Below are 19,765 nucleotides of genomic sequence, written 5' to 3'. Positions count from 1 at the left end.
ACAGTTCTGACTTAAACCAACTGACCCCATCCTGGGCTCCTTGACACCATCTCCCTTCTTTACCCTTCTGTATGGAATGAATGTTTATGTCCCCGCCTCCGCCCCAGATCCATATGTTGAAGCCCTAACCCTCAACATGACTGTATTTGGAGACAGGTCATATAGGGAGGTAATTAAGGTTAAATGTGGTCATCTGGATGCAGTCCTGATCCTTATAAGAGACACCAGAGAGCTTTCTCTCCCCCTCTTTCTCTCCTCCCTCAAGCACTTCACAGTGAGATGGCAGCTGCCTAGAGGAGAGGCCTCAGAATGAATCCTACCTGGCTGAAATCTTGATCTTGGACTTCCAGCCTCCAGAACTGTGAGAAATCAAGTTCTATTGTGTAAGCCACCCAGTCTGTGGTATTTTGTTATAGCAGCTAGAACAGACAAAGACACCATTCCAGCTGAGGAGTGCTAGTAGCTGCCCAGCATTACTCATTTCTGGGCTCTCACTGTCTCCTTTGGGCTTCTCAGCTTTTCTATCACCAATTTTCTGCATTAAACTCCCTCTGTTTCAAGTGTTCACAGTGGTTTCCCTTTTCCTGATCAGACCCTTCTCAGGGACATTACATGGACTAAAAAATATCCAGCTCTTATCACTGACAATATAATGTGCTGCTTAAGGAAGACACTATAAAATTAGTCTGACCCAAATTTGAATCCTGACCCCACCTACTTTCTTGCTCAGTTGCCAAAATGTAACAATAGTCTCACTAAGATTCAGTTTCCCCACTTGCAAAATTAAAAAAAGGACATTAAGCCCATAGAGGAAACAATGCTTGAAGGGCACTCAGCATTAGAGCCTGACACAGAGAAAATGCTCAATAAAGTTAGTTAATATAATAGGAGGAAGGGCAGGGCCTGGGAGACACTGACATTGTCGGCCATAATTACCAGTGTTCTTGTAATTTATGGTGTGTAGTGCAGCACCCTAGACACTTGTTTATCATCCCTTTGTTTAGAATCAGTGCCCAGAACAGATTATGGGAGAGTCTCAGAAAGCCAGGTTGTCCCTAATTTCATAATTACCACAGAATATCTTACATGAGGCCTGCCTTATTTTCTTCACTCCCTACAGCTGGCCCTCAACTTGCCCTTGATTTCTGAGCCTTTAACCAAAGAACACACCCTACACTCATCCCTCACACACCCTATCCAGACCCCAGCATCTAAGGCCTTCCGAAGCCGTTGAAAACCTAAGGAATTGCTGAGAATTCCAGACCTGGAGGCAGCAATCTTTCTCTGTAAGGGGCCAGATAGTAAATATTTCAAGGTTTGTTTGCGAGCCACTAAACAGTTTGTGTTCCAACTACTCATTTTACACTAAAAAGTTGGGAAAGCAGGAGTAAGTGAACGGGCACGGCTGGGTACCAATCAAACTGTATTTGTGGACACTGACATTTGAATTTCATGTAATTTTCACCTCTCACAAAATATTCTTCTTTTGATTTTTTTTAACCACCTAAAAATGTAAACAAATATTCTTTGCTCTCAGGTTGTACAAAAACAGATAGCAGGCAGAATATGGCCTACAGGCCATAGTTTTCAGTTGGCTTTTTACGCAAATTCATGTGTTTTCTTAGTTGTTGCCCTCTTTCTTTCCTTCTTTGATGTGTGACACTGGGAAGTCACTTAGCCTCTCTGGGCCTCAGTTTTTTCTTAATTAAATAATTTATTTTTCAGTTTTATTGAGATATACATACAATGCTGTATAAGGTGTACAGCATAATGACCTGACACACATATACTGTGAAATGATTACCATAAAAATTTTAGTTCACATCCATCTGGGCTTCAGTTCTTTATCAGTAACCCTGGAGTAGCAGTAGGTAAGTGTGTATTAAATTCAGCTCTTCGGTGAGGATGGGGCAGGAGAGCTGAGGATGGGGCAGGAGAGCAACCGTTGTCTTTTTATTGTTTTTAATCTCTTTTATTTCTTTAGGCTTCCAGGTGAAATTTCATTTAAACAAAAGGTTCTCCTCCTACGAATTAATTTGGGAAACCACTAAATTCCAAATCTTTCTCCTGCCTCCTCACTCCTTACTCAGCACAAAACGAATTCAACACTAACATTCCAAAGAGTAGAGCCGAAATGGTATAAAAGTTTACTTTCCTCCCCGAATACCCCTTTATTAGATGCTCAGTATATTTATGTCTTGTTTATGTGTTTGTTTTAGTCACAAAATTCCATTCACTCGTTAAAGAAGTATTTGTGGAGCACCTTCTACGTGCAGAGCACACACTGGATGTTCGTGGTGAACGAATCAGGCTTGATCGCTCCTGGAGTTAGCGGAGGAGGAAGGAGCGGAGCAGTGATGGAAGGAGGGGTGTGTTGGGCCGGGGTTAGCGGGGAGGGAAGAGAGGGAGGGGTAGGTGCTGTGCGGATGGACCATGTTGGAATGCAGAGACAGAGGGAGGGACAGAGGGAGGAAGGGAGACTTGGATGAAAATCGGCCTTCCCAGAATTGTCCAACTATCACTCCAAACTCCTGCTATCTTGCCGCCCCCACTTCCTTCCGGTGCTTTCTCCAAATACAAGTTTCACTTTCTCCCGCTAGCACGGGCGCCAGCGCATCCTTTCTGCCCTTGACCCTTCCCAGCACCCGGAGGAGAGGGAAAGGACGTTGGAAACCACACCCTAGCACGACCGCAGCCCCTCCTCCCGCGCCCTTCTCGGAATCGCTCCCTGCCCGACTCACGATCGCCCACCATCACTGCCCTTATCAGCAGTGTTCTGATCTCTGGGGAAACAGTATTAAGGCTGACCCCAATCTGTTCCAGTGACCTTTTCTAGGCAGAAACGTTGCTGCCAGTGATTGCTAGGGAACGCACACAAACACGAGTTCTCTGTGGGACTTCAGCCTAAAATAATCTCAAGTCCCAGCTTTCACTCTCTGGTGGAGTGCGGTTAGGAGGTTCCAGGGACACCTAATCTAACCGGCTGTTTTCTCTGTGACAACTTTTTCTCTAGGACCAGTCCTTTCCTTCCTTCTTATTTCTTTATCCACCACCTCTTTTCCTCACTCACTGGAGAGAAGTCTTTACAAGATCAAGTTTTGACTTCTTTACTGAGGAATTTTCAACAACCCCCTGCAATGGCTGTATCTCTCAGCTTCTCACCTGCTTTTGGAATCTGTTCATCTTCAGGTTGATTGGCCCCTTCCTACCCATTCCCTAACATATTCAACCTGACCTTTAGCTCACTTTCTTTCTTCCTCACCCAACGTAATAGACACTTCGGGTTATCTTTTAGCCCATAGCTCACCTGTCTCTGAGAATTTCACACACACACACACAGACACACACACTTCTGGGTGGGCGCTTGGCCACCATGTTTGAATTTGAGAACCTGACCTTGCCTCCATGGTGTTAACTGGGCCAGGCACATAATGTAACTAACAACCGGGTCAAACCTATTCTCTTTCCTAGACTTCAGAACTGAGCTTGAGATGCTAACTGCAGCCTGAGCTGGTCTCTTGTGTGCAGGGAATGCAGACAGAGAGGGCTTTTCCGTGTAAATGTTGAATCAGTGAAACTCATCTGTGGAGATTAAAAAAGGACACAAATTCTCAGAGAGAAGCAGAGAGGAGGCTAGAAGAGAGTAACTCGCTAGGTGTGACAGCTTTCCAGTTCTTGCTTCCTGACCTTTGAAAGCAGGTACCCCTGGATTCCTGAAGATTCACAGTGAATGGGTATATAAGTCTGTGTGAGATAGAATGTATTCGACTGCAAGTAAAAGATAACTTAAATGATGGTTGCTTGAACCATTAGGACATGTTTTTTCCTTTAAAAAGTCTGAAGTCAGGCATACAGGATGTTTTCATTTCAGCTGTGACATCAAGGGCCCAGGCTCGCTCTACCTTTTGGCTATGCCATTCAGCATGCTGGCTTTCCATTCTTGTGCTTGATGTTGCCTCGAGGTCTCAAGCTCCAGACGTCATGTTTTCACATCATCTCATCAAGTAAGAAGGAAAAGAGGAGATGGGAAGGGGCTCAATTTTTTTTGTTTGGGTTTTGTTTTTGTTTTCGCATTTTTATTGGGGGCCACAGGGGAGGGGGCCTCTTCCTGTCAGTGGAGGTGCTTACAATTTCTCCAAGCTTGGGCCCTGGGGTGACTGGGCACACAGGACTTGTTCCCATTGTTACTGGAGAGTAGATCCTTTTCTCTTGCAGGAAAGAATTCAATAGGAAACCTTAGTAAAGTAAAAGCAAGTTTATTTAAAGAGATATACATTCCATAGACAGAATGAGGTCTCAGAAGGGAGAGCAACTCCAGGGTGCAGGTGTGGTCAGTTTTAAACAGGCTGAGTGATTTTATATGCTAAGAAGCAGGAGGGTTATTCCAATTATTTTGGGGAAGGGGCGGGGATTTCCAGGAATTGGCCTGCCCAGTTTTTGGCCTTTTATGGTCACCCTGGGAACTGACATGACGCCGGTAGGTGTGTCATTTAGCATGTTAACATATTACAATGAGCCTATAATGAGGCTCAATGTCTACTGGAAGTCGAATCTTCCACCACCTTGAACCTAGTTGGGTCTGACCAGTTTACGTCATATCCTCAACAGCTACATCATTCTTTTAATGGTTGTGCTTTGTCCCTTTCCCTCCTGTCTCACCATCATCTCAGAAGGGCACTGGGTAGTTGTAGGGTGTGGCCTGGATGATCATGATGGCATAGCAGGTGTAGGGGCTGAGTGTGGGCAGATTTATTGGGAGACCTTGATGGTGAAAAATGCCACCAGCACCGACTCCTTGGCCCAAGCATTCTGGAGGAAGGTGATGAGTCTTGCAGCCACCTTGGTCTTGGCAGCGGCTCAATTTTTGTTAATAAAGAAAAGTACCTGTTTCTCGGAAGCTCCCCATAAGACTTCCTCTTATATTAAATTGGCTAGAACTGGTTGAATAGTTACTCTACCTGCAAGGGAGGCTGGAAAAGTGAGTGCCTGGCAAAGACGAATTAGATTTCCATGATTAGCTTAGACCAATTATAACTCATGTGGTTGGCAGGACATTTGCTTCTCTGAAATCAAGGGATCTCCTCCCTGTACCTGAACAAAAATCAGCAAAGAAAAAGGGAGGAGGGAAGGGAGTTAGTGTTACCTATAAAACAAACAGTGCCACACCTTCCTCAAAATTCCTGTTCCATTTAAACAAGTTTAACTGTATCTGTTACTTCTGACCAAAAGAATCTTGACTAAGACTCCTGTTAAAAAAGAGAGTGCCTCTTTCCACATTTCTCCGGTTTACCTCCTGCTGCGTTCCTCATTCCTCCCCAGGGAGGTGGCTATTATGAATGATGCTGCCATGAAGATTGCTACATTCTTCATTCCTCCCCAGGGAGGTGGCTGTTGTGAATGATGCTGCTATGAAGATTTGTATACAACTTTTTGTGTTGACATATGTTTCATTTCTCCTGGGTGGGTATCTAGGAGTGAAATTGCAGGGTCATATGCTAAACCTTATGTTCAACATTTTTAGGACCTGCCAAACTGTTTTCCAAAGCTGCTGCACCATTTTACAAGCCTACCAGCAATGTTTGAGGGTCCATTTCCTCCACATCCTCACTAACATTTGATATTGTCTGGCTTTTAGTTCTGGCCATCCTAGTGATTAGGAAGTTGTATCTCATTGTGATTTTGATTTACATTTCCCAAATAACTAATGATGTTGAGCATGTTTCCATTTGGTTATTAGGCATTCCTTCTATTCAAATCCTTTGCCCATTTTAAAATCAGGTTATTTGTCTTTTTATTATTAAATTATAAGAGCTCTTTCCATACTCTAGATATGTCTCTGATCAGATATATGATTTGCAAACATTCTCTCCCATTCTGTAGGTTGTCTTTTCACTTTCTTAATGGTGTCCTTTGAAGAATAAAAGTTCTTCATTTTGATGAAATTCAATCTATTTTTTCTTTGGTTGCTTGTACTTTTGGTGTCATATCTAAAACCATCGCCTAATTTATGGTCATGAAGATTTATACCATTCCTTTCTTCTAATGATTTTATAGTGTTTAGCTCTACATTTAGGTCTTTGATCCATTTGGGCTTAATTTTTGTAGATAGTGTGAGATAAGAGTCCAGCTTCACTCTTCTACATGTGGATATCTAGTTGTGCCAGCACCATTTGTTGAAAAGACCATTCTTTCCCCCTTTGAATGGTCTGGGAACTCTTGTTGAAAATCAATTGATCATGAATATTAGGGTTTCTTTCTGTATTCTAAATTCTGTTCCATTGATCCATATGTCTATCATTGTCTAGCACAATGTCTTGATTACTGCAATTGTACAGTAAGTTTTGAAATCAGGAATTGTGAGGTCCTCTAATTTTGTTCTTCTTTATCAAGTTTGTTTAAAAAAAAAAGATTGTTTTGAGTATTCTGGGTCCTTTGTACTTCCAAATGGCTTTTAAGATCAGCTTGTCAATGTCTCCAAAAAAAAAAAAGGCAACTGGGATTTGGATAAAGGTTGCATTGAATCTGTAGATCCATTTGGGAAGCATTGCCATATTGACAATTCTTTTGTGCACAATGAGGTGGCCAGTCAGTGACATGGTGACATGTGGGTTGATAAAAGAACTTACCAGATGAAATGTGAGAATAGAAAAGTTGTTTATTAGGGGTATGCTGCCATAGACAGCAGTGGGCCACATAGACAAGAGATGCATGTGTGAACACTGAAGGCCAGTTGTTGGGGTGTGTTAGAAGATAGGGTCTCAAGGTGCCTGATCAGCTTGTACAAAAGTCTCTGATTGGTTGTAGGTGAAGTAAGAGGTTTAGGGTCCGTGAAGAGCCATGGGGTTTGACTCTGATAAGGTGGGCTGAAACAGGCCAGCCTGAGCATTACCTAGGGCCATTAGTTTGTTAGGTGAAACATGCCCAGTAAAGAATGTATTTTATTTGTTGAGGGATCTCAGGCAGACATCTGGAATCACCTCCTCTGAACGCCTGCCCTCCTAATACCATCACCTTGGGGATTAGGGTTTTAACATATGAATTTTGGGGGGACACAAATATTTAATCTATGGCACTCTGTCCTTCCATTTATATAAAATTCTAGATAATGCAAACTAGATAGAAAGTCTGGGGATGCAGGAGATTGGCGAAGGAGAGAGGGATTCCAAAAGGGCACTAGGAATCTTTGAAGCTGATGAATGTGTTCATTATTTTGATTTGGGAGATGACTTCATAGGTGTGTATATTGTCAAAACCCATCAAATCTTATACTCAAATATATGCAGTTTACTTGATGTCAATTATACCTCAATAATGTTGTGAAAGAAGATTCTGCTGAAAGATTGTGATAGTTAGGGTGCTTTAAGTTCCAATTTAAAAAATTTCAATAGGCATGAACAATTAAAGAGAATTTCTTGACTCAATATAGTTGAAATGTCTAGAGATAGGCTTCAGGCATGGTTTGATCAAAGCACTGCCTCCATATGTCCATGAACCACTCTGCTCACTTCCTGATGCTGGTGTCATCCTTACTTGGGTTTTCCTCGTGGTAGCCAAATGGCTGCAGTAGCTGTAGGCTTCATATTCATACTGTGCACCTTCCATAAGAACAGATAGATTTCCTTCCCCCAACCATGGAACCAAAATCTCCTGTCTTACCACAGTTGAATCAACTAAGCTCCTGTGTCTGTCCCCGAATCAATCACTGTGGCAAGACCCTGGGAAACAGTTAACCCAACTCTAACTATGTGACTGCTAACCAGTGAAGGAAGAGTAGAATGGATGACGGAAGAGCAACCAGTTCAAATGTGAGATACAGACTGGCAGATAAGTATGGGATGGCAGGATGGGGAAAGGCAGGTTTGGATTGAAATAGAAGGTGACTCTAAAGTTGTCTTATGTTTTAGAAGGTGTTACTGATAGAAAACAGAAGTGTACTATTTTTGAAATGTTAAGAGTGTCAGGGTCTCAAAGTAGGTACAAGAAAATTCCTTTTCCCTGTCAACCACTTGGGCACCTCTGTTGTATCCCCACTGCTTGTTCTAACTCTGGTGCTTTTCAGGACGTTTACTGAGAGAACTTGTGTGGCTTTGGAGACACCCTGAGGGCATAAACAACAGAATGGCACTCTTCTAGATACAGGTTAAAATGGCTCCCCCAGACATGAGGTATCAGAATTGATTTGGGGGATGATACGAGACAGGGAAAAATGTGAGAAAAAGTTAGGAAATATTGAGGATGGAGGAAGAAGAGCCCCAAAAGTTCATTTTAAAGGAAGTTATTTTGTGCAAGAATATGCAGCATTGTCAAGTACATATATAGAGAGTGACGGAGAAGACAGCAAAATCTTTGAAGAGTTTAATAATGAAGTGGAAAAGAAATAGCTGCCTCACCTTAAACCAATTCTGTTTAAATATGCAAACCTCATTTCTCCACAGAATGCACATGCCACATTGCCTAGGGACCAATGAATCTTCTTATTTATGTCATTTTTCTTTCTTTCTTTTTTTAATGGAGGTATTGGGGATTGAACCCAGGACCTCATGCATGCTAAGCATGTGCTCTGCCACTAAGTTATTACCTTCTCCCCCCATCATTTTTCCTTTAATTATTTAAAAAAATTGATGTATACTTTATATAGTACAATTCAATTTATGTCATTTAAAATTGACAATACATAACATATTCAGAGCTGGTATAGTTGTCTCTGAGTTCTTTGTCATGATTAACGTAGTCTTAAAGAGTAAATTCTGAGTAAACAGAGATGATATTTCTATTTTTCTTACATAGCTATGTACACAGAGGATATTAATTAATTGCTTTGAGATGATGATATGTTGAAGATGATAAAGTTTAATCACTATAATCAGTTTAAGTTAACATAAATTTGGGGTAAATTTTGGAGTTTAGGTTTGGGGAAGAGGGAGCACCTAAAACCTGTATTTCTTATAACATCTTCTAAAAGTGTTGAGACTCTCCTTGACATTCCTACCTCCTGCTTCTTACCATCATATTCAACATAAGCAGTATAATGGACATCTGTTGTTTATGCCTGTCCAGCACCCCTTTTTCTGGTAACAGCACACTCATCTCTCCTATTTGGGAAACCAGTCTCCCATTCTCAGGGCCTGTAGCTCAGCATTGGAGGAGTGGGTGGGCACAAGATTCAGGCCTGGCCAATCAATCCAGCATCCATTTGAGACATGTGACCTGAGCTGGGCCAATGGGAGCTTACCTAGGACTCTCGCTAGGACTCCAGAAAAAAGGCATTCTCTCTCAACTGAGGTTTTAAAGCTTGTCCATGGCAAACTTGCCAACCCTGAACCATCTTTACCATCACATGGTGAACCCCTATCTGGGAATGAAGCCAACTCAGAGGGATGCTGAACCAAGGATGGAGACAGATTCCTGATCACCTGGATCCAGTCAGATCTACCCTTAGTCTTTTTGGTTATGTGAGCCAAATCTCCTCTATTCTTGATCTAATTTGAATTTAGTTTCAAAACTCGAAATGCAAAGAGTCTTAACTGATACTACCACCATTACCATAATCGTTATCTGTAGCACCACCTCTTCCCCTCCCCTCCTTCCTGGAGCTGTCAAAAAAAGTCCACTTCCTGAAGTAGAGCCTCAGATGATCACAACAATCAGCCTGGCGAGTGCCCACAGGAAGTCCAGGGTGGCAGTGTGGGGTGTAGTGGTTAAGTAGGGCAGAGGAAACATCAGGCAAAGAGGTGCTTCTAGGACAGAGAAAACACAAGGCAGAGAGCTACCACTGACAGACAGTCTCTAACTGCCTATTCCTGGAGTGCACATTTGTTTCATCTCTGAGCTCTGACGGCAAATGACACAGATTAAAATCCCTCTACTGGATGTTTAGCAGGCACCCTGAACCAATCAGGAACCATCATTCTTCTTAAAGCTGCATTTTAGCTGTCATCCCATTAAACAGCTCAGGCGTCACAATAATGCAATTCTAAATTCTTGTCCCAGTGTCCACCCAGTTTTGTGAATGCAAACATTGTTACTGAAAATGGTCCAAAAATGTTATTCAAGATTTTCCAGCAAAAATAGGGCCAGGGACTCCCTGAGAGAAGAAGTAACTCCTAAATTCATTGTATTAGATTAGGAGTAATAAAAAGGGAAATAGGAGACCCATTTCTTGTAAATTGAGACTGCAATTTCCACAAGAGCAGAGACCATGTTTCTGTCTGCTTATCATTGTATTTGTCGTACCTAACATGATGCCCAGAAAAAAATATTTGTTGAATAATTGACCAAAGAGATCAATGATTGAATGAAGCATGAAAAGTTTGGAAAGGGAAGACCAAGTGATGCTTTCAGAGTCAGGATCAGATATTAGCTTTCAGTTGTCCAGCCCTGGGTTTTGTACCAAAGCAGATTGCCTCTGGAGGGCTCTTTCTAGGTTATAACTGTTCTGCCTTCTTAACTACTATTGTGGACATCCATCATTTTTACCTGCAAGGTGTTTGTTCCCTTTTTTTTATGAGGTCCCTGATTTCTTTCTGGGGAAATCCTCTCCTCATTTTCTGTCCTCTTTTTTGGGAAAGTGAATCCTAGTAAGCACCTTCCACCATGAAAGGTGAAGGCACGACATCCTTCTTTTGTTTGCCACCTGCTTCTATGGACCAATGTGACCTAAACTCAGCCAATCAGATACTCTCTCCCAGGACTGACTTTTGGGCCAGTGACTCAAGGATGGAAGGGCTGGTTAGAGCTCATTTATTTTGGTGGTGATGCACTCACCAGACAGTTTCTGCTGCAGTCGCCTGTTGAGGTCCTTGCTGCCTAGTCATCTGGAGCTCCCTTGGCTCCTGACTTTTTCTAAGCCTGGTCCTCCAGCCTTCAGCCAGGTCTCTGAGCTGCTAATAACCTCTCAGTGAATTCCCTTCTGTGCAAGTCAGCGAGACTTAACTTGGGAGGCCTGCAACCAAGACCCCTATTTGATGGCACAGGCCAGTTGCTCCTCCAACTATATAGCCTAGTTTCTTTCACTTAATTTTTCTTCCCAGGCTGCAGTCCTACATGGCCCTTTTTAAAATGCTATATCAGAAGCTTCCTCTTTTCACACTCATTCCAAGCTATTGTTATTTGTCCTTTTCATTCCCATTTCTTGTAGTGGACAATGATAGGGTTGTTCCTTCTTTCTCTGCAGTGAATCCTCCTTTTTTGTAACTGATTCCTCACCTTCAGCAGCTAATCCTTGGGCTTTGGCCACCACTGCTTGGCCAAGCATTAGATATCTCACATTAAGCTGGGCCAGTCAGACTTCCCTTTCCTGGGAGTTTATAAGTTTGACCTATAGAATGTAAAAGTTGTAGATTGCTGAGAGCTAAGCCTCAAAAGTGGGTTGGTGCTGGGGGAAGGTCTATAATTTTCTGTTGCTGAGATTTGGGATCTGTTTCTGAGTCCCAACACTTCCTATCTTGAGAAGAGTCTCAGTAAATATACCTTTCTTTTAAGTTTTCTAATATTGGCTGCTCTGTAGTCAAAAGACCCTTAATTCATGGTCTCCATGTGATAGAAGGCTTCTTGGAGGCAAAGCCAGATTTCCATTCATTCATCCATTTATTCATGCATCAAACATTTATTGGGCACTGACAATGTGCCAGGGACTGTGGTAGGTACTGAGAACCTAAAGATGAATTTGACAATCCCTTGAATTCAAGGAGATTGCTCTCTGTCTAGTTCAATCAGTTATTCATGCATTTAAAAAATAGTTCACATTTCAACTAATAATCACCAGCACTTACTGAATATTATGTGACAGGCCATGGTACTAAATGCTTTTCTTATTTAATTCTCACAACAGTTCTATGAGAGATGTCCCAATTTACAGATGAAGGAACTGAGTCACAGAGAGCTTAGGCAGCTTTGCCAAAGTCACAAGGCTCCTAAGTGCTGGAGATGAGTCTCCAATCCTGTCTGACTACAGAGTTCCTCCTTCTAATCACTGTGTAATCTCCCTCTCAAAACAAAGAATCCCAAAGCAATGTGACATATACTTACATAGGTGTGTATAAAGTTCACTGAGAAGAAAGTGAGTAATTTTGTTGGGGAGGCTAGAGTTCAAGAAAGGTTTCCCAGCTGAAGAGGTTTGAGAAATCTTGAAGGAAGAGAAGAGTTGTAACCCTGGTGCCTAGCACAGAACTTTGCATATGAATTCAGTAAAATGATGATAAGACAGCTTATGCCTCTTGAAGGAGTTTTTTTTTTCCTGTTTACATGAAACCTGGGGTGTTTCCTACTGGCTTCTGAGGCATCCTTTTTGTGATTTAGCAATGTTATGCAAGATCATCAGATTATCTGTATATTATATCACTGATGCTCACCAAATCCTATTGAGGTAAGTAGTTCAGGTATTAACTTTGTAAGATGGGTGAGGAAACCAAGGCTGATGTTGAATGACTTGCACAAGACCACACATGGTGAGTAAGTGGCAGAACAAGACAAGGACCTGGTGTCCTGAAGGGAGGGATTGGCTAATAGGACTCCTGAATCTAGCCAGGCTCCTTAACTTTTAGTCTCCAGTTCAAGGCTTTGCTCTTTTCAGCCTCTATACCTGAGCTTCTGAAGGTTCCCTCTCCAAGGTATACCTGCCCCTTCCTTCTCATGTCCAGCTCTCCAAATCCTACTCAGCTTTCAAGATCAAGCTCATTGCACATCTTCCTCCCGAGCCTTCTCCAAGTTCATTCAGCCCACTATCTAAGCTCCAACTGAAAACCTTACCCCTGCTTCCAACCAGATTCCTGCCCTGAAAACATCCTACGTACAAAGTCTAGATTTGTCTCTGCTACCCAGGCTTCCTCATCAGAACTACTGTTGAATAATGATGCCAGCCTTCGGCAAGCTTTTTTTGTTGTTTACTTTATACGTGTACATCTTTTCTCTTGCAGACTGTGAGAGGCAAACTTCACATTCAAATGCATAAAAAGAAATGCTTCATTTTTAGTGTCATACATTTGCCCCCAAATTGCATTCTTTCGGAGCATGGTGTTTGTTGACTCCAAGAGAATATCTGCTCTGCCTACCTGAAGTTAGATGGTTCAGCTCTGAAACCTTGAAAAAGCTGATACCTTATCAAGCCCTTTTCTAGAGCTCCTAGGGGTGGAGGAAGAATGCAGGGGCTCTCATGGGCACATTCAGCGATTAATAATAACCAACACTTAGTAATGTTTACTCATTGTCAGATCCTGTACAAAATACACTACATGTATTAACTTAGTAAATCCTCAGGACAATTATTATTATCCTCACTGAACAGATGTAGACATATAGAGGTCACTAAGCCATTTGCACAGCCAGAGGTCAAACCCAGACTGACTCCAGAGTCCATACTCTTAAACATAACACTAAATTCTTTATGGGCAACCAAAAGTTTCTTGTTAATTTCATGTAGATCCATTTTCTTTCTAATAACTATGGGACTATAGAACTGAAGGGGTGAAAAATAATGTATATATTACGCTTCTAGTATGGGCCAGGTTTTGGGATAGGTGCGCAATGGTTTATTAATGCAGTTCTTGAAATGAACCTATTAAGTTGGAAGTATTAACTCCATTGTAAAGAATCTGGCTCCCAAAGTGGTTAAATACTCAAGGTTTAGCTTCTGGTTACTGGCAGAGTTGGAACGAGATCAGGTTTCTTGACTTTCAAGGAAGTGCTCTTGAAAGGAATTGTATGGAAAACCCTGATATGAACAGATGTGAAGGGCAAAGAGACATCCGAATTATTACTTAAGAAATGTATTAATGTACGGGGCACACTGAAGAATGATGAACGGATGTCAAAAAGGCTATTCTATAAAAAGCCACAGAAAAATCAGCTAATTAAATAAAGGAGCCCTGACTCAGGCTCGGATTCAAACCCGAGAACTTCCCCAGAGGCAAGGGCAGAGAGGGCGCCACCAGTTCCGAACAGGGAACGCGCTCTACAGACCTGGGTTCTGCCCGGGTGCCGGGTCCTCGGGTCCCTCCAGAAAACCCCCTCGACAACCGCGAGGGGCTTTATTCTCGCCCGTGATTGGCCAGGCAGGAGCCTGGGGCCCGCCTCCTCCTCCTCCAGATTGGCCAGCGGTCCTCAGGCTCACGACCCCGCTGCGCGCCGCCGTCCGGTCTCCCCCTCCCCTGCCCCGCCTTGGGCGAACCGCGGCCTCGGCGGGAGTGGGCCCCGCCCCCACGTGACGGCCCGGCAGGGAATTGGCGGCGGCGCGCAGCGATTTCCGGTTTCGGGAAGGTGGGAGGGGTGCGAAGCGGGACTTGGAGTCGCTGCCGCCTCGGCCGCCGCCTACAGACTCTGCCTTGCGCCTGGTGCTGCCGGGGCGATGCGGCCAGGTCCCGGAGGCTGCTGCTGCCGTCGCCCGGTGCGGGCGAACGGCTGCGTGGTGAATGGGGAAGTGCGGAACGGGTACGTGAGGAGCAGCGCCGCTGCCGCCGCAGCTGCCGCCGGCCAGGTACGGTGGGATCAGGCGGCCGGGCTGGGCCGGAGGCGGTGGGCCGGGACCCTGCGAGCCGGCACCGGTGCGGAGGGGCGGCCTCGCCGGGCGAGGTCGCGGTGATGGTCTGCGGAGGCGGGCGCGGCTCAGGTGTGCTGGCGGCGGTGTCCTGGCGCTGACCGGGCCTGTCGGAGCCGGAGGGCTCAAGGGCGGCACAGAGTCTCCCCTGTCTTTTCGCGCCTGAGGTCTTCCTCCTCTAGCTCGGAGATTTGGGCTCTGCCTCCTCTACCCGGTCCCGCCAGCAGTGGGGGCCGCCCCCCAGGAGAACTAGAGTGTGCCCCCTTGGACCACCGGAGGATCCACCCAGGGACTTCTGTTTTTTTTTCTCCCGAGGATCTCTCCTATGCACCCCAGGTAGTGCTTCTTCCTAGAACCCTGAAGCCCTCCAGGGAAAACCACGCCAATGGTCCTCAGGGGGCAGAGAAAGTTAGGAGGTGGTCCCAGGCGGAAACACACCCAGTCTCTTCCTACCACGTACCTTCCCCTTCTACAAGCAGGACATTAGACTACAAATTTGGCGGGGAACCTGGTCCAGTGCCTCAAAAGCGTTATGGTCTTACTCAGCTCGAGGTGAGACCCCCCATCCCGGGATCCTTGTTGAGTTAGGTGGTCCTTTTGATCTTTTGAGCAAGAGTGCTATCACACAAGGGGATCATTTAACCTGATGGTGACTTGTGATGAGTCTGTCTACTAATTAACCAAGGCTTAATCATCAGCCAAGTCCAGGTAATTCTGAAATATTTCGAAAAGTTTTGAATTCAAAGCAATAATTGTTATCAGTCTTCCAGTTCTTTGGACTGACAGGTATTCTGCTGATATCTGTTTTTAAAGACAAGCGGTATAGAAATAGATCGATGTTGGTGGAAGAGAGGGTTGTGATATTTGCAGTTGACTTTAATACTTTGTCGTTCAGAAATTAAGGAAATTGTTTTCCCCAAAAGTAGTCAGTTCCCTGGAGCAGGAAGTATGACTGTTGTGATTTAGTTTGGCTCTACCATAAATATCTGACAGCCTTCTCCCCTACTCAGTAATGTGATAGATAGGCCTGTTACTGTTTGGTGTGAAACAGAAATAAAGCATTTCTCCAGGTCATGTTGAGATATGAAGATCAAAAGAGCTTGGGGGAAATACGTAAAAGAGATTGGACCTCCCCTGAAGTTTCAGGGCAACGTAATACACAGATTCAAAAAAATTGTTTTCATTTTTAAAGATCTAACTGTAAGAGACAGGAAGTGATAAGAATCAGCTCATTATAAGTGGTAGAAGAAGTTGTTTTCCTAGCCATGTAAATGTTAATAAGCATTTCCTAGCAGTGCAAGGCTAATAAGACAAAATTGTGGTATGGAATGTAACAGAGAAACCTAACGGTGGGAGTCAGGAAATACACTGCAGGCTGATGAGTGGATTATGATTTTTAAGAGGGAGAAGGAAATGAAGAGAAAGGTGTTCGCACTTTAGAAGTGCTTTGTGTTTAAGTGTTCTTTTCACTTGACACACTTACGTTCTGAATTAGTAGTAAATCAGATTCCTCCCTCCCATAATCCCTAACAGTTTAGCATTGGTAGACAAGACATTTCAGAGATTGCCGATGAGATGAAGAAATACCAAGTTGCTAAAGTGAAATTTAAAAATCTGTATAACTGGAAAATCTGAATGACTTTTTTTTTTTTTTTAACTGGAGTACAGTCAATTACAGTGTGTCAATTTCTGGTATACAACACAATGTCCCAGTCATGCATATACATACATACACTGAATGACTTTTTCTAATATATTTTAGTGAAAATTTTCACTCAAGACACAATGGTGGCATTTGGAAGAATGGTCTGGTGGAGTGCCCTAAAGAAGATTTAGGGCTGCAGTGTCCCTTCTAGAAAACAATTTCTCATGAGACTTTTTGAAACAAAGACTTTATATGTAGCTTTCTTTGTACACTAATAGGAGGAATACTGTCTGTGGGATGTTTCCCCCCCCTTCTCTTTTTTCTTAAGCAAAAGAGATTTTTGAACCTTATGAGAGCAAGAGTATTTAAAATTTTTTTGAAGTTGCTTTTGTTTTAATTACAATGGTGTGCTAGTGCTCAAGGCTCTGTTTTTCCCCCGTTTCTGTGGGAAGTGTTGTCTATAATGCTGTGAAAATACACATAAGATATTAAATGCACAGATGTGTGTCCTGCTTCCACTAAAATACAGAGTGTAACATGGTTTTTAAACCTGAGATATGAGTTCATTTCCTTGCATATTCCAACATTTGTCTTTTAATGAATAAGAGAGAAGTTAGAAACTTTTTTTATTTAAACTTTTTTTATTAATTTATAATCATTTTACAAGGTTGTGTCAAAATTCCAGTGTTCAGCACAATTTTTCAGTTATACATGAGAAGTTAGAAACTTCTGAGATCCCTGAACACTCTCAGGAGTTTCCATGTTTGAAGGGATGAATGTATATGCCTGCCCTTTGTTGGATTTGAGTTTAGAGTTTGAGTAAACAGATCCTGTGGTAGAAAAGGCATTATGAAACAATCAGACATACAGTTTGCTTTTGTTTTCTGGGTTTCTTCCCCCAGTTTTTTTTATTGTGATAAAATACACATGAAAAATTTACCATCTTAACCATTTTTAAGTGTACAATTCAGTGGAATTAAATACTTTCATAATGTTGTGCAACCATCAACACCATCCATCTCTATAACTCTTTTCATCTTGTAAAACTGAAACTTTATACCAATTAAACATTATCTCCCCAGTCTCCCCTCCTCCCAGTCCTTGGGCAACCACCATTCTATTTTCTGTCTCTATTCATTTGATTACTATAAGTACCTCATATAAATGGAATTATGTAGTGTTTGTCTTTTTGTGACTGGCTTATTTCATTTAGCATAATATCCTTTTGAATCATGCATGTTGTAGCATCTATCAGAATTTCCTTTTAAGGCTGAATACTATTCCATTGTGTACACACACACAACACATTTTCTTTAGCCATTCATCTGTCAATGGACACTCAGGTTGCTTCCATGTTTCAGCTGTTGTGAATAATGCCTCTATGAACGTGGGTGTACAAATATCTCTTAGACCCTGCTTTCAGTTCTTTTGGGTATATACCTAGAAGTGGAATTGCTGGATCATATGGTAATTCTATTTTTAATTTTTTGAGGAGCTGCCAAACTGTTTTCCACAGTGGCTGTACCATTTCACATTTCCATCAATAGTGCATAAGGGTTCCAGTTTCTCCACATCTTCACCAAAGCTGGTTATTTTCTGTTTTTTATTCATTTATTTATTTATTTTAATAATAGCTGTGAGATTATAGAGAGGGAAAAATATACATGTGTATATGTATCTGCTCCTGTTCCTGGCACAGAACTCCTAACCTGTGTAATTTCCTAACTGATAAGAGCACTAGGATCATCTTTTATTCTAATATTTGGTCTTTGATTCCCCAGTTTCTGACACAGAGCTCCTAAATCCCTTGAAATTTCCTAGATAATAGAAACTTCTTTTGTTCTAATGAGCTGACTCTTGGTGGGCTTCTGGATGGGGGCCCACTGTGTCACCAGAAAGACCAAGCCACGATTAGAAGCTTGGCATTTTCAGCCCCACCCCTCTATCCCCCATTCTCCAGAGAGGGAAGAGAGGCTGGAAATGGAGTTAATGATTGATCATGCCTACGTGATGAAGCCTCCATAAAAACCCCAAAGTACTGGATTCAGAGAGTGAGTTGCTAACCACGTGGAGGTGCTGGGAGAGTGGCACACCCGGAAGCTCCGTGCCTCTTGCCACATTCCTTGCCCTACACATCTATTCCACCTGGTTGTTCATCTGTATCCATTATATCCTTTTATAATAAACTGGTAAACAGTAAGTAAACAATTTTCCTGAGTTCTTTGAGCTGCTCTAGCAAATTAATCAAATCCGAGGAGGGGGTCGCAGGAAACTCTGATTGATCAGAAGCACAGGTGACCACCTGGACTTGAGATTGGCTTTTGAAGTTGGGGTGAGGGCAGCCTTGTGGGACTGAGCCCTGAACCTGTGGGATCTGACATTGTCTCCAGCTATATAGTGAGAGAAGTGAGTTAAATTGGAGGACACCCAGCTGATGTTGCAGTATTGCTTGGTGTGTAACCCACCCCCCTCAACGTCTGGTGTCAGAAGTATTAGTGGTGTGGTGGTGTGAGAGTAAAGGAGAGACATCACAGAAGCATTGGGTTTTTTTTCTTTTCGGTAGCCATCCTTGCGGATGTAGGTAGACATTTACTGTTTTTTAATGATGGTAGTAGGTAGACTTTTCACAAGGAAGAGAAGCAGTAATTTTTTTCTCTCTGCCACTCAGGAGTGAGAGAAGAGGGTCAGCCATTTTTGAGGTAAAGGGTGACAATTAACATTAGGAAAACTTTGAGTTAGAATTGGAAGCTTTGACAGAATGAGAGCTGGAAGGAACCTTTAGGTTCCTTTAGGGGTTTATGTAATTCATTCTCTTTATCTCTTTGTAGGACTTTATTAAAACTAATCTTGATAGATGATACTATCCTATTTTTAAAGACCTCTAGAGACTTTGCGGGAAATTTTCTCAGCAGTGTTGGAATATTCAGTGATCTTAATTACTAAGAGTTTCTTACTGTGGATTTGACATTGCCATATTTTGTTTGCACCTGAAATATAATGCTGTTGGTTTCTACTTTTAAAGCCCCTTGTTAACAACACTTTTTTTAGGTCTTTCGTTTCTTTATAGTACTTTCCAGATTTGTTCACATATTTTACCTTCCTTAATTAGTTAACACATATGGAAGAAAAAAAGTTATCTGCCTTTGAGACAGTTTGAACCTAAGTTTCTTTCCTTTAGGAGTAGTTTTAAGGAGATGTTAGAAGGATGACAGCCTTCTAGCTGCCAGAATAAATATGATTCTATCTTAAGGAGGAATTGGGGCACAAATTTTGATCTTATTTAAATAATACAACAAGCAAAATAGAAAGCACGAAATGTTGGTCCTGCTACTTAAACTTAGAAGAAGACAAATGAATAACTAATGAAAGGTGGTTTACTGAGTAGCTACTAGCTTTTGCTTCCACTGAGAGGAAACAGTACCGGGGGAAAGGAGAAGTTAGTTCTGACACAGGAACAGGAGGAGCAGCTAGAATGGCCAGTATACCTGTTCGGGTTCCGCAGGACTTGAGAAGACATCAGACCTCAAAGCTTTGCAAAAGTAATGTTGTGACTATTTACCACTTGTGCGACTAGATTTTTGTTTCAAATG

The 19,765-nt window shown here is 42.6% G+C and overlaps 1 protein-coding gene across 1 annotated transcript in view; it reads left to right on the top strand.

Annotated features, from left to right (window-relative positions):
* The first annotated feature begins 14,235 nt into the window (after positions 1-14,235).
* The window catches only part of SPTLC2 (serine palmitoyltransferase long chain base subunit 2), an 80,504-nt gene continuing 74,974 nt past the window's right edge, over positions 14,236-19,765 (top strand). The window contains exon 1 of the mRNA XM_072963507.1: positions 14,236-14,470. Within this exon, the coding sequence (XP_072819608.1) occupies positions 14,342-14,470 (129 nt within the window). The 5' untranslated portion in view covers positions 14,236-14,341. The remainder of the gene's footprint in view (positions 14,471-19,765) is intronic.

Source organism: Vicugna pacos, chromosome 6 (assembly GCF_048564905.1).
Source record: "Vicugna pacos chromosome 6, VicPac4, whole genome shotgun sequence".
In the NCBI taxonomy this organism is placed as follows: Eukaryota; Metazoa; Chordata; class Mammalia; order Artiodactyla; family Camelidae; genus Vicugna; species Vicugna pacos.
Note: the sequence above shows the minus strand (reverse complement) of the source record. Positions and strands in the feature narration are given on the sequence as shown.